The sequence below is a fragment of the Delphinapterus leucas genome, chromosome 9 (genome assembly GCF_059928025.1).
Source record: "Delphinapterus leucas isolate spDelLeu-1000000601 "Yukka" chromosome 9, BTC_Dleu_Yukka2, whole genome shotgun sequence".
NCBI classification, from domain to species: Eukaryota; Metazoa; Chordata; class Mammalia; order Artiodactyla; family Monodontidae; genus Delphinapterus; species Delphinapterus leucas.
In genome coordinates, this window is record NC_143137.1 from 85,449,756 (window position 1) to 85,463,343 (window position 13,588).

Genomic DNA, 13,588 nt, shown 5'->3' on the forward strand with positions numbered 1-13,588 from the left:
CCCTTGATTTAGGTGATATATTTGAGGCTTAATCTGTATTTTGTGGGGTGGTACTTGGAAACTAGCTAGACATCCTGTTCTGCATCAAACTTTCTATATGTGTATTATATGTGTGTGTATTCCCATGGTTTTCCGTTTTATTTAATAGATTTGTTATATTAATTAAACAGAGAGGCCATTAGACTGAGGCGGATCTAATGCTGTGGCAGCCTATGTAAGCAAACCAGAATCTAAGCCCGTAAATGCCTCAAGATTATGAAATCAAAACCTAAGAACAACCAATCACAAATAGCCAACCAGGTTCGAAGCTAGAGCCAATCAATAATTTCCTTATGTTACTTCTGCTTCTTCTCTATAAACTTTTTTCCCTAGTGGAGTGCCCTTAACCACTTTTAGTTTGGCGTTGCCCAATTTCAAATGGATTTTTGTTCAGATAAACTCTTAAAATTTTAATGTGCCTTTTATCTTTTAACAATCTTTTATCTTTTCACAATCCTTTATTATAATTGTTCATTTTGATGCTCAAATTGTCCCAGACGTGGCCAGCGGCGACCCCCTTCACACTGGCAGCTATGACCTGACATGTCGCCATTATTCTTGAAGCACATTCTGGCTTTCTGGCACTAGGAGATGTTTCAGCCTCATCTTGTTCTTTCTCATGCCAGGCAGTTTAACTGATATCGTGGGTATTGCTGCTCCCAGGCTTTCAATGGACAGAACGTGTGTATATGCATGTACACGTACATCCATTTACGTTACATCTACGTTTCTAACTATCTATCATCATCTCTCTATCTAATGAAAACTATAAGTTTACACCAATACTTCCAAGGCCAATCCAACACTATAGAGTTCACTTTAGCCTTTTTCTCTTTTCTTGTGATACCCTAGCCTGACAGTGAGAAACATGACTCACATTATTCTTAATATATTTACTTAACTGATCAGTCCACATGTAAATAGCCAATTTCCCATCTCTGTTCCCACCCCTGGGCAGATGCCCTCCCCAAGCCACTTGCAATCTGATACCCCATACTGAACAACCACCCTGCCTACCTGCCCAGCTCCCCTTGATTGGATTCCGACACCTCATGCTAGGTGACCCCCCCACCCCTGCCGAACACCCTCTTCACCCTGCTTGGGCTCTGAAGTACAAATTTTGGCCAACATCCTGCCCTCAACCCTAGCTGTACAGATGTTGTGCCCCACCTGATGGTTTCAGGATGGAATTGTTTGGGAACAGAAAGGGAAAGGGCAGTGGAGGAGGAAGGGAAGAGAATAAGGGGAGAAAAGGAGGAAGGAGAAGAAGAAAGGGGAAAACAACATCTATGTTTAAGTAAGCCGATTGTTTCTGTTAAGATGATAGTTGACATAAGAACAGAAAACTCTAAGAAGCCACTTCAAAATGGAGTGCTTTCTGACTGAGATAGAATATAACAACATTTTTCCCTTCTGGTCATTACAAGTAATACCAAAATCCGGGTATTAGAGATGGCCACCCAACTTTCACATGATTATAAACTTTTTCGATGATATTTTCATATTTCTTTTATAAATGTATGTATGTATGTATTTATTTTTGGCTGTGTTCGGTCTTCGTTGCTGTGCGCGGGCTTCTCACTAGAATGGCTTCTCTTTGTTGCGGAGCACGGGCTCTAGGCACACAGGCTTCAGTAGTTGTGGCTCTCGGGCTCTAGAGCACAGGCTCAGTAGTTGTGGCACACGGGCTTAGTTGCTCCGCGGCATGTGGGATCTTCCCAGACCAGGGATCGAGCACATGTCCCCTGCATTGGCAGGCGGATTCTTAACCACTGCGCCACCAGGGAAGTCCCTCTCTTCATATTTTGTACATCCCATTATTCTTCCTATTTGAGATAGAGTAATTCAACACAGTTAATATTTACTCATCTGCTAAACTTTAAAAGGAACTTGGGGAAGCATTCTTGGTGTCAGAAATGTTTAGCACCTTTCTGAACGTTTCACCCCAATTCTTCCCTATGCCCTGATTAAATCAGGTATAATTCCTTTAGAATGGATTCAAAATGTTGTCTAGCCCGTCTTGTTAAATGTCAGCCCTTTATCTCCCTTCTAATCAAAGGGCTATTATTCTCTAGAACATTTCCTTAAAAGATCTATGTCAGTCTTTTCAACAAACTGCAGGGAGAGTGCTCTCACACTAACATTGTAAATGATAAGAAAGCATATTTAAACAGTTATGCTATCAATCACTACTGCTAAATGGTGTCAGCTCTCCAAGAAAACATGTAAAAACAATATACGACGTCCCTAAGCATAAAGCCAACTACAACTACACACGACAAAAATTGCCACAAATTGTCATCAAGATGTTCCTTAAAGCTTGAACAATAATTTTATTACCAAAATCAGAGTGAAGATAAAAAATTTCTAAAAATTTAAGCTAGTTTTTAAAATTAAAAAAAATTAATATGTGGGGCTTCCCTGGTGGCGCAGGGGTTGAGAGTCCGCCTGCCGATGCAGGGGACACGGGTTCGTGCCCCGGTCCGGGAAAATCCCACATGCCGCGGAGCGGCTGGGCCCGTGAGCCATGGCCGCTGAGCCTGCGCGTCCGGAGGCTGTGCTCCGCGGCAGGATGGGCCACAACAGTGAGAGGCCTGCGTACCGCAAAAAATAAAAAAAAAAAAATTAATTAATGTGTGGCTAAGGTTTTAAAAAAAAAACTTCATCTAGTTGCATTTCCCAGAGATAACTATTGTTAACAGTTGAGACAGTCTTTAGAATTCCATTTGTAACTGGTAAGAAATAGGACTATATCTTTTGTCTATTTTTAAACATATCTAAATAAGATTCCTTTCTTAGATGGAGAAAGTGTGTTGGATGTCAATGTGCTTCACTTTCATTTTTAGGACAGAATTTCAAAATGACTGCAAAAACATCCTATCATAACAGAACTTGGAAATGATGATTTAGGGACATATGAATTATCCGCCTTGAACATCTTGTGTATTTTTAAAAATTCTCCAGAAAGGCCACATCTTTTTTCATTTCCTATTGTGTGTATCTCTAATATTATTGCTGAAGCCACATTAAGTAAAACACTGAAAAGTTTGAACACAGATAAAGAAGGAAACCCCTGTATTTTTAGGGTCACTGTGTTGTGATGTGCACAGAGTAGGTGTATTTTGGAAGACGCTTGTACTCTCCCGTTGTCTCCTGCATCTTGGAGTGAAATCTCTACTCTACACCAAATCAACACAGGCTTGGAACTCAATAACTCAGTCACAAAGAAAGAAAGAAAACAACTCTTATTTAAAGCGTATGGTAGTTAGCACATTGCTTCTCAAACTTTAACACGCACATGGATCACTCGGGGGTCTTGTTAAAATGAAGATTATGATTCACTGCCTTGCTTTACCTCTCTTCTTGCCTGTGTTTGCATTCCTCTTTATAAAGTGTTAGCACTTTAATCTTTGTCCAGGCTCTTCTTTCTACAAGTCCTGGGCTAACATCCTTTTCATTCCCCTAAAATCTCCTCCCTTCAGTTTCTGATTTTCTGTGGTCTGCTACTAGAACTTGTGGCCCATGGTCTTGTTCTAACTTACGGACTCAGTACTCACCCCCATTTTAGACTTCTCTCTGGACCTAGACCTTCAGTTCTGGGGTATCTCCACAGCTAACCCATCCAAGCCTACCCCACCTGGCCCTCTCTGTGGTGAAAGTAAGGTAGCAATATACAGGTGGAAAGATCCTTGCATGAGGTAGCAGAACTTTGCTATTCAAAGTGTCAGCTGTGGACCACCAGCACTGGCATCACCTGGGAGCCTGTTAAAATGTATACCCCAGCCTGCTGAATCAGAACCTTCGGTTTAACAAGATCCTCAGGTGATTTGTGTGCTCATTAAAGTTTGAGAGTCCCCAACTTGGGGTGCTTTTAGCAGAAACAACTGAGAATCCAATCCAAACTGGCTTACGTAATAAAGGAAATTTGTTGGCTCATATAATTAAAAAGTCTGCTGATAGAACGAGTTTCAAGTGTGATCTGATCCAAAGGTTCTTAAGTTATCAGGGATCTGGAATTAACTTTTTGCTCATCTGGGTTTTTTCCCCCAAGCCTACTCCTTTAACATTATTTCATTTTATGTTAATAAGAACAATACAAAAATATAGGGCAATGTGCCCTAATGTGTTCAAAACCTATTATGATCGGAGCACTCTGGTGGAAGTTACCAAAATTCTGAAATGATAGGCCTTTAAAATTGAGAACCTTGGCCTCAAGTGAAATAAAAGTCTGACTCAATTTTGTTTAAACAGCAGGGAAGTTTGTTATCTCTAATATCAAAAAGGCCAGAGGTAGGGCTGGCTTCAAGAATGACAGGCCAAGGTCCCCTTTCTCTGCAGTTCTCTGGGCTCTGCCCACTTCCATCTGTTGACTCCCTCTTCAGACTGGTAGCAGGTTTGGTGAAGTTCCAGGAATCATATCCAGCCCTTGAAATATATAAAGGCTGAAAAGGACCTTCTCTTCCCATGTCTCCTTTCTTTAGGAATAGAGAAATCTTTCCCAGAAATACCGTAGTAGAGGTTTCCTTACAACCCACTGTCCAGAATTGGACTTCATGCCATGTTAGAGGCCTCTAGCATCGGTTCTCCCCACTTTCTTTAGTAATATTATCGCGATTTTTATCTGGGCGTATGACTAGTCATTTAAAAGACTCCTTGTAAATTATTTCCTTGTAAATTTAAGTAAAAATGTTATGTAGAACCTGTGGGAAGTATTCTTAAAAGGAAGGCAGCATCCTCTTTTATCTCCCTTCTTCCATTTTGACTTTTGTAATGCAGACAAGATGGCTGAAGCTTTCACAGTCACCTTAGACCATGAGGACAAAGATATACTCAAAGAGCTGATAGAAGAAAAAGCTGGAAGAAGCCTGGATTCCTGATTTCAGAGACCTGCCCTCACAAGCACTGGACTACCTACCTCCAGATAGGTGAGAAAATAAGACCTGTGTGTTCAGTTCATTGTTAATTTGGGTTGTCAATAACTTCTGGTGCGCCTAATCCTGACTGATGCTCATGCCCATTCCCAGTCAGTCACTGGCAAGACGAAATGTTAACACCTGACTGGGGGCAAATGGATGGGGGGGTGTCATAATGATCACCACCTTAGATATTTACTTAAAAACATATTAAATATATCTGCTAGAAATAGATTACTGTAGGGAAGCAGCATCCTTAATACCTACATAAGAAGTCACCTCATTGTAAGTGCTTTAGCATCTTAGTTACAAAACTTCAATTATTATTTCCTAGAAAGTTCAGAGGAACCTTACTCATGCATTATTTAGATTCTAATGGGTTTTCTGGTAACCTCTATTAATTTTAAGGAAAACATTCTCAGCTGTGCTTTCAAAGGATTAGCCTCCAAAATGCAAGGTTTGGTTTTTAGTTGATTCACTTCTACTTAATTTCAACCACATGAGTTTATTAACAAAAATGTTCTTTTAGCATATTTATTGCTCCACTGAATGCCAATTTCAAACCTAGTAATGATTTCGTTAGTCCTTTCCTTAGATTCCTTGTAGTTTTAGAATTTTGGACTAGATTTGTTAAATAGGCCATTTTCTAACTCCTTCAGAATCCACTTGTATTGTTTCTCGTTTCCAGACGTTCTTTCTGGTTAGGAGAACAGAGTGGAACTTTTCATTTTAATGTCTCTATTAGATTAACTATTTTCATTTACAAATGATCCATTCAACCCACATTTCCAATTCCTTTAGTTTCCTTCAACTCTAAAACTCAAGATGAAATTACAAAGAACTTAGACTATTTTGAGGAAAACATGTGATTCAAGTTCTGTGATTTCTCACTGTGGTCCCAGAATTCTACTCGAGTCGGGGTGTGGTATTTGCATAACTCGGAATCCTCAGGCTGTAAGGTAATTTGAGTCTTCTAAGTCAGTTCACTGGACATAATCAACACAAACACCAATAGCAGCAGACCTGTGTTCTGATCCCAACATCGTGGTTTACTAGCTTTGCTACTTTAGACCAGACATTCATTTCACCATTTTGAGCCTGTGCCCTCATCTCTAAAATAAAGGTCTTGATTATAAAATCTTTAGGTCTCCAACTCTATGCTATGCTATGATTTTAAGGAAGATGATGGTTAATTCTTAAAATCCCCAAGAAATAGAAATATTTCTATTCTATTCAAAAGCCAGTTCCAGGCTTCCCTGGTGGCGCAGTGGTTGAGAGTCCGCCTGCCGATGCAGGGGACACGGGTTCGTGCCCCGGTCCGGGAAGATCCCACATGCCGCGGAGCGGCTGGGCCCGTGAGCCATGGCCGCTGAGCCTGCGCGTCCGGAGCCTGTGCTCCGCAACGGGATAGGCCACAACAGTGAGAGGCCCGCGTACCGCAAAAAAAACCCAAAAAAAACCCAGTTCCAGTGCTTAAGGATTCTGAGGCAGCTTTCTTTTCTTTTCTCTTTTTTTAGGCAAATATTTAAAGTGTATAATGTGATGATTTGATATAAATATACATGGTGAAATGATTACCACAGTCAAGTTAACACATCCATCAATGAAGCAGCTTTTTAACTAAAGAAGATAGGACAGTTTCCAGTTCTGCCTTCTTTAGAGTTCAAGGATAATCCATCAGCATTCTTTTTCTGTTAATCTTTCACAAGTTGTAAACCAGTAAGTCACCATTCACTAGTCTTTTCCTTAGTGAATTATCTCCAAAGCTCAGCCATTCATATACTACCTTCATGGCTTTGGCCATGTCTCTCTGGTATCTTAGTTATTATTTCTCACCTTCTCTATGTTCTTTTTTATTTAAATTTATTTTGAAGGGAATTTTTATATAATCACTGCTTGATGAAGACTATAAAATCAGTTTTGCTTGGTAAAAATAGAGGCTAACTGAGAAAAAAATCAACAGAAACTGACTTAATTTTTAAAATAGGAAAGTGAAGGTGTTTCTATATGACAAAGGCAACCAGCTCCATTTGGTAGGAAACATTCGTTGTAGTATCTCCCCCTCACTTCAGTGGCCACCCTTCTTCGCACCAGCAATCTCAGTAAGCGTTTCTGTTAAAGCTTCATGCACTTTACAGGTAGGATGACTTTCCTACGAATGTGGTGGTGAGTAGCGGAGAGCTACCTGAAATCATCCACCACCGCAGCTGGAGAAACGTGTCAGTAGGGCGAAATCAAGAGTCTCTTTTACCTTTATTTAGAGAAGTTTTCAAATCTTAGCGAGACTAAGAATCACCTGAGGCTCTGACTGAAATGCACATTTCTGTGCCTTGCCCAGGTCTAGACTAGAGCCTAGGAGTCTGCACTGTAAAACAGAGGGTAGTTTTCAGACCCTCACTTTGTGAGACATGTGACAAAGCACCCCTTGGTCCATTACTGACTCACTCTTCAGTAACAGTGCAGCACCTTCTGGCTGCTCTGTTAGCCGCTGCAGAGGGGTGTGCAAGACTCAAGATTCAATTCACGGCTCCATGCAGTATTTGATTGTCAAATGAGGTGTACTAGCAACATCTGTCTAGGAGTTCAGGGTTAGGAAGGTCGCTAGGGGCTGAAGCTGTGAGAAAGCTTTGTGGATCCAGATTGGAAGGGTCTGGTGATTTTTTTTGGAGGCAAGTGGGTGGAATCAGAGGGTTCTAGAATCAGTCCAACCTGGAGCCAAAGGTCTAGGTGAAAAGGCTGGAAGGGTCAGGTAAAGTATAGGCACTTTATCCTGCAGTCAGCTGTTACTCAAAGTCTTCTGCAGGGGCCATGAGGACAGCTTTGTTTTAGGGACAGTAATAACTTGGCATTGATGTTCAGGATGGATTGGATCTGCAGTGCCAAAGGTGCAGCAAGCAATACTGATGGTACACTCTCTAATGAAAAGAAACCTGAGTGGCAAGATTAAGAAAACATTGGACTTATTTATAGGTATGGGGATGAGACGGTGCCCCACACCACAGGTGCCCCTGGAAGGAGAGCACTTTCAAAAGAGTAAGTGCAGAGGAAATCTTCAGCAATTCAGCTTCGTTGCAGCCAGTGTAGGGAGCCCCGTAAATAGGCAGAAGACCTGTTTGTGTTGAGCTGATTGACCCTTTCCAGTGTCTCCGAATCTCTGTTAAAATAGAATCATCTCACATACACCTCGCTGCTACTTTCTACTTAAGTACTACTAATAAAATACCACCACCCTGAAATTGGGTTGAATAGGCCCAAGCCACCGCCTGCTTCTGCCCCGGTGATGACCTTGAACCTTCTCAGGTGACCCAGCTAGTAATACCTCTCTCTAGCCAACTGGTTTCTAAAGTTTGCTGCACAGTGGACTCACCTGGGGATTAAAATACAAACAAACAAACAAAAAACCCCCAAACGCCTAGCACGCACGTCATATGCAGCATAGTTTGGAAACCATTGGTCCAGCAACATCTCCACGCCTCTTTAAAAAACAAATCCTCCCTCCCTCTCTGTCCTCCGCCGCGAGGGTGCAAGTCGAGGGCTCGCGGCCCGGCTGGGTCTGGTCCCCGCGCCCTCGTCGCTCCCCCTCCCCCCATCCCCCCGCCGGCCCAGCGTGCGCAGCTCGAGGCTCACGTGCGCGGCGCGGGCCGGGCCGGGAGGAGGCGGTGCTGGGGCTTCTCCCGCTCGGCCGCGGCGGAACCGAAAGCGGCGGGCGGGGGAGAGGAAGGAGGGGCGGGCGCGGGGCGCGGTGGCGCGCGGAGGGCCGGGAATGCCCGCGGCACAGGGCCCCAGAGCTGCCTGGTGGCCGCGTCCGGGCAATGGCCCTCCGTCTGGTCTCCGACTTCGATCTCGGGAAGGACGTGCTCCCGTGGCTGCGGGCACAGCGGGCGGCGTTAGTGGCCGCTGGGGCCGGAGGCGGAGGCCCAGGTGCTGTAGGCGTGCGTCGGGGAGGGGTGGGGGGTGGATGTGGGGGGGTTAGGCAGGGGCAGCGGAGGCGAGGGAGTCGGAGTCCTTTATACCTAGGTGGTTCCCGGGCTGGGCCGGGGTGGTTGGTGGGCACCGCCAGACGCGCAGCCTGTGCCCCCTGCCAGCCTGTGAAGGTTGGTGCTGAAGGGGTGACCTTCCCCTCTTCGGAATCTGGGCTTTGCCACCCTCATCCGGGGCCACTGGCTGAAGGGCGGAGGGACAGCCCCCGGGGCAAGGTGGGCAAGGTCTCGGTGGCGGAGTTGCACTGCTTGTTTTTTTAAACATCTTTATGTTTAAAGTATAATTGCCTTACAATGGTGTGTTAGTTTCTGCTGTATAACAAAGTGAATCAGCTCTACGTGTACATATATACCGATATCCCCTCGCACCCTCCCTATCCCACCCCTCTAGGTGGTCACTGCTTCTTCTAGCGAGTCCTCCAGCTTCTGGCTTAAGGGTTGCGCACAGTAAGTCACCTTCAGTAGAAAGGCTGGGACGCTAGTGGTACCCTTGGCATCATCTCATCAGAGCAGGGCGTGGAGGAGCAGCTGCCCAGACTCTGCAACTCCTCCGGCACAGGGCTGCAGGGGGTGGGGGAGGGTCGTTCTCTATGCTTTATTCATATCTCACCTGCCTAAAAAGATTCATCACCTGGGTAGGGGTTCCACCAAGACTGGAGGCTCGTGGAAGTTCTCGCGTTATGAGAAAGAAAAGATGAATCATGGCCGTCAGGAAAACCACCGTATAAATACTTAACAGCTGCACGGTTTGTCCCCACGTTTGTGAGACGTGTTTCTGGGTGAACAGTATCCGTGATTTAGGGGACATGCCACTTCGGATGTGAAGTGCGAGAGGGTAGGGGTCTGTTTTCAGGCTGTGAGCAATGAACTGAGAGCCCACTGTTTTCCAAAGCATCAAGCCCGTCACCACCAACCCAGAGACCACCTGTGCCGGCCAGCAAGAGGCGTGAGACAAAGTGATCCTCGGGTGTCCTGCCCAACTTCCTCAGGGTGAATTGGAATACATTCTGGGCAGTTGAGCCTTTGATTTTCATCTGTCTCAAAAATCCTTTGTTTTGATTTTGATAAGGGAGTGGAAAGTGACTTTCGGGCCTTCCCAGCATTGATCAATCAAAACTTTAAAGAAGGGGGAACTCTGTGATTTCCCAGGTGGTTTTTCAAGAAGAAACGTTTGCTGCAAATAATGTTGCATCTTCAGGGCTTAGGTTCAGGTTCAAAGAAACGATACCCTGGATCCCAGTTGTGCAAAGGAGCTAGCCACTTCAGTGTGTTTACCTCTTTTTTTCCCCCTCTGGTTTTCCTTAAACACTTAGACTTGCTGGAGGGCATTTTTTGGAGAGGTCCATCAAATTACCCATATCTACAACTCCTTTCTCCTTATCGCTGGAGAAAATTTTCTGTCCTATGGCTTTAGCAGAATATTTGTAGGGTTCCTTGTCTTGGCATGTTAGTCGTTGGTTCCAAACAGGGAGTCATGTTTGCGTAGCTCAAGGCTCCAGTTTGACTAGTGAGTTTGACAAACGACTAGTGTCATTATTAGTAAAGCTTCACTTTGGGGGATTTTTTTAAAAGTCTCCTGAATGTCTAAAGAGCTTTTGAAGATTTATGGTTTCTACCACAAAGTGGTCCTTCCTCTGGACCTCCACCTTATATAGCTAAGTGGCAAGTGTCTGAAAATGAGAAGTTAGATGAAGTGTGAAATGCCACAGTCTTATGTTTCAGTAATGTGTGTTGTGATTGAAAAGCTGTGTGTGAGCCAGTTAGATTTTGGCTTCCTTGTGTCTTTCACACATCTGTGAAGGCATATAAACTTGTGTGTTGACATTTCACCAAACAGCAGATACCCCTGGGTCCTCAGAAACTAAACTTACTAGAAATACCAGATTTTTCTGATATTGGTAGTATTTTGCTCCTGCAGAGCACCTTGGCAAGATATTAGCCCTATTATACGAAAAGAAATTGTTATTTCTGAAAATCACCAGTGGGTGGTAGCTCAAAAAACCCACAAGTTAATTATTCTGCTGCTGTAATTTGTAGCACTGGCAGGGGAATGTGGGATTCTATTTTATTTCTAGCACAGCTATTACTCCACACATTTGTGCAAATTATTTTCCTTTCAAAGTCTCAGCTTTTCAAATGTAAATTATGAATAATTATACCATTGTAAAGTCTCCTCTCTGCACACTTGCTCTCTAAATTTGAAGCCTTAATATTTTTACATCAACAAATACAATTGAAGATTTCTTAGGGGTGTTAAGTAGTACTCCTGATGTATGACATATTTCTGGCAAAATAGCCACAGAGCTGGGCTAAGTCAGCCAGGACAGAAATTCAGTGCATATATGATAGCATTTTAGTCAAAAAGGGGTTAAGAAGTAAGGAGGCCAGATTTGGTTATTGCATGTGTTTCTTGTTCTAGGTTGAACTTTGGGAAAATTATTTCTCCTGAAATAAAGGAAGAAAATATTTGTTCTTTAAAAATTAAAACAGTTATACAAAAGAATATTTTTAACACATCTAAGCTATAAATAATAAAAGCAAAACTGTGTACCCACCTTAAAAATAGAATAATATCAAGACTTTTGTAGGCTCTTCGTCTCCTTATTTGATCCTGTTGCTCTCCATATCCCTCATCTGTAAGTTGTTACCTACAACTACTTAAACTTTTATATTTTAACATTTCTTTGATCCTATTTGTAGTTTTAACCCATATGTGTATCTCCCTAAGCAAAATATCATTTCATTTTTTTTCTTCTCAGTAGTGTAAGATTTATCCATGTTGACTGCTGTAGGTCGTTAATTTTCACTGCTGTATAGTATTCCATTTGTGTGACTATACAACACTATGGTGGACATGGAGATGCAGTGCTTAGATCTTCCTATCAAGAAAGGGCTTGTCACAGGTGCTGTAAGTGTGGGCAGCAGATAGCCCTCAGCTGTCAGCGCCTTCAGGGATGGCCTCGGCAGAGGGTTGCGTCACCCAACTTTATGCCCCTTTAGTTTAGGTATGGCCTCCTTTAATGAGAGGGTGAGGTGGGGTATAAAGGCCTGGGCATTTTGACTCACATGGGACAACTCTGACAATTCATTTCAGTTCTAGAGCTTCCCCAGTGGAGGACCCCAAGGTCACCTGAGGCTACTGGGCCTTCATTGTAACTTGACTTCTTCCCCAGCCTGGTCCTGCTTCCTTCTCCTTCCTGCTACAGGTGTTAATCCCACTTTAGTAAGCACTCCCTAGTAAATACCCTGCATACGAAACTGTCTCAGGATGTTTCCTAGGAAACCCAACTTACTTATCTTTATCCCAACAGTGACATTTGGGAGGTTTCTGGGGTTTGCTGTTACAGTCTATGCTTTTAGTAACCTGGTGCATACTTTACATGTTTCTCTAGGATGGATGTCTGACAGTAGAGTTGCTGAGTCACAGGCTATGCACGTCTTCACTTTTCCTGGGTAGTGCCAAATTGTTTTCTAAAGTACTTGTACTTATTAACTACCCCATTTGTGGTATAGAAATGTCTTTGGTACTCTGTATCTTCACAAGCTCTTGATTTTTCCAGATTTTAAATTTCTTGTCAAACTGGTGGGTCTAAACGTTACTTCATTGTGGTTTGAGGTTGAACATCTCTATATATTTACTGGCTATTTGAGTTTCCCCTTCTATGGGATGTTGGTTCATCCTTTTGTCTTTTTGTCTATTGTGGCTTTTTTTAATATTGATTTTAAGGCATTCTTCATTGTGGATTCTAGTCCTTTGTTCATCATATATGTTGCAGATATCTTCCCTCAATCTCTTGGTTTTTTCAGTTTGTGATTACCTTTGATAAACAAGAGTTCTTGATTATAATGTAGTCTAATTTATGAGTCTTTTCCTTTACGGTTTGTGGTTTTTGGATATTTTAAAGAAATTTAGAAGCCATGAAGACATTTTTATATTAACTTCTAAAAGCTTTAAAGCTTTTTTCTTTGAATTTTGTTATCTTTTTAATCCATCTGGAATTTATTTTTGTAATATGATGTAGGAATCAAATAGGGGGACACCAGAACCTTCAAAAGTAGCCCTGATATTTGCTATTTTTAAGCTGGGTGGTGGTTACATGATTTTGTTTTGTTATTATTTATAGCTTACAGGTGTTAATATATTCTTTTGTAAATTGCATTGTTTTTCTGTGTTAATAGCTAGTAGTTCTAGTGTCACTAACCAAATAGCCCTACCTTTTCTCACTGACAGCAAAACCACTTCCTTCGCACATCAAGTTTCCATATGTGTGTGAGTCTCCTTTTCTGGGCTTTTAATTTTGTTCCATTGGCCAATGTTAGACGAAGACATCTTAGTAACTATCTTTCTGTTAAGTCTTGATAACTGGTAGAGTAAGTCTTCTCACATCAGTCATCTTCAGGATCATCTTGGCTATTCTATGCTCCTTGTTCTTACATATATATTTTGGAATCAGCCAGTTAGATTTCACCAAAGTCTGTTGGATTTTTGATTTGAGTTGCATTGAATCTGTGGATCAGCTTAGGGAGAATTGGCATCTTTACAATATTAAGTCTTCCCAACTATGAATAAAGTATAGCTTGTTGTTTATTTAGAGCTCCTTTATGATTCTTAAGAAGTCTTAGAATTTTCTCCATGAAGGTTTTTGCCAGATTTAT

General features: G+C 42.5%; 1 protein-coding gene across 4 annotated transcripts in view; it reads left to right on the plus strand.

Moving 5' to 3' along the window:
* Positions 1 to 8,698: 8,698 nt before the first annotated feature.
* GSAP (gamma-secretase activating protein) overlaps positions 8,699 to 13,588 on the plus strand; it is an 89,786-nt gene continuing 84,896 nt past the window's right edge. The window contains exon 1 of one of the 4 annotated variants that reach the window (XM_022554445.3): positions 8,699 to 8,873. In XM_022554445.3, the coding sequence (XP_022410153.2) occupies positions 8,765 to 8,873 (109 nt within the window). In that variant the 5' untranslated portion in view covers positions 8,699 to 8,764. The remainder of the gene's footprint in view (positions 8,874 to 13,588) is intronic. The other 3 variants (XR_016394372.1, XM_089917765.1, XM_022554444.3) reach the window with 3 other exon arrangements.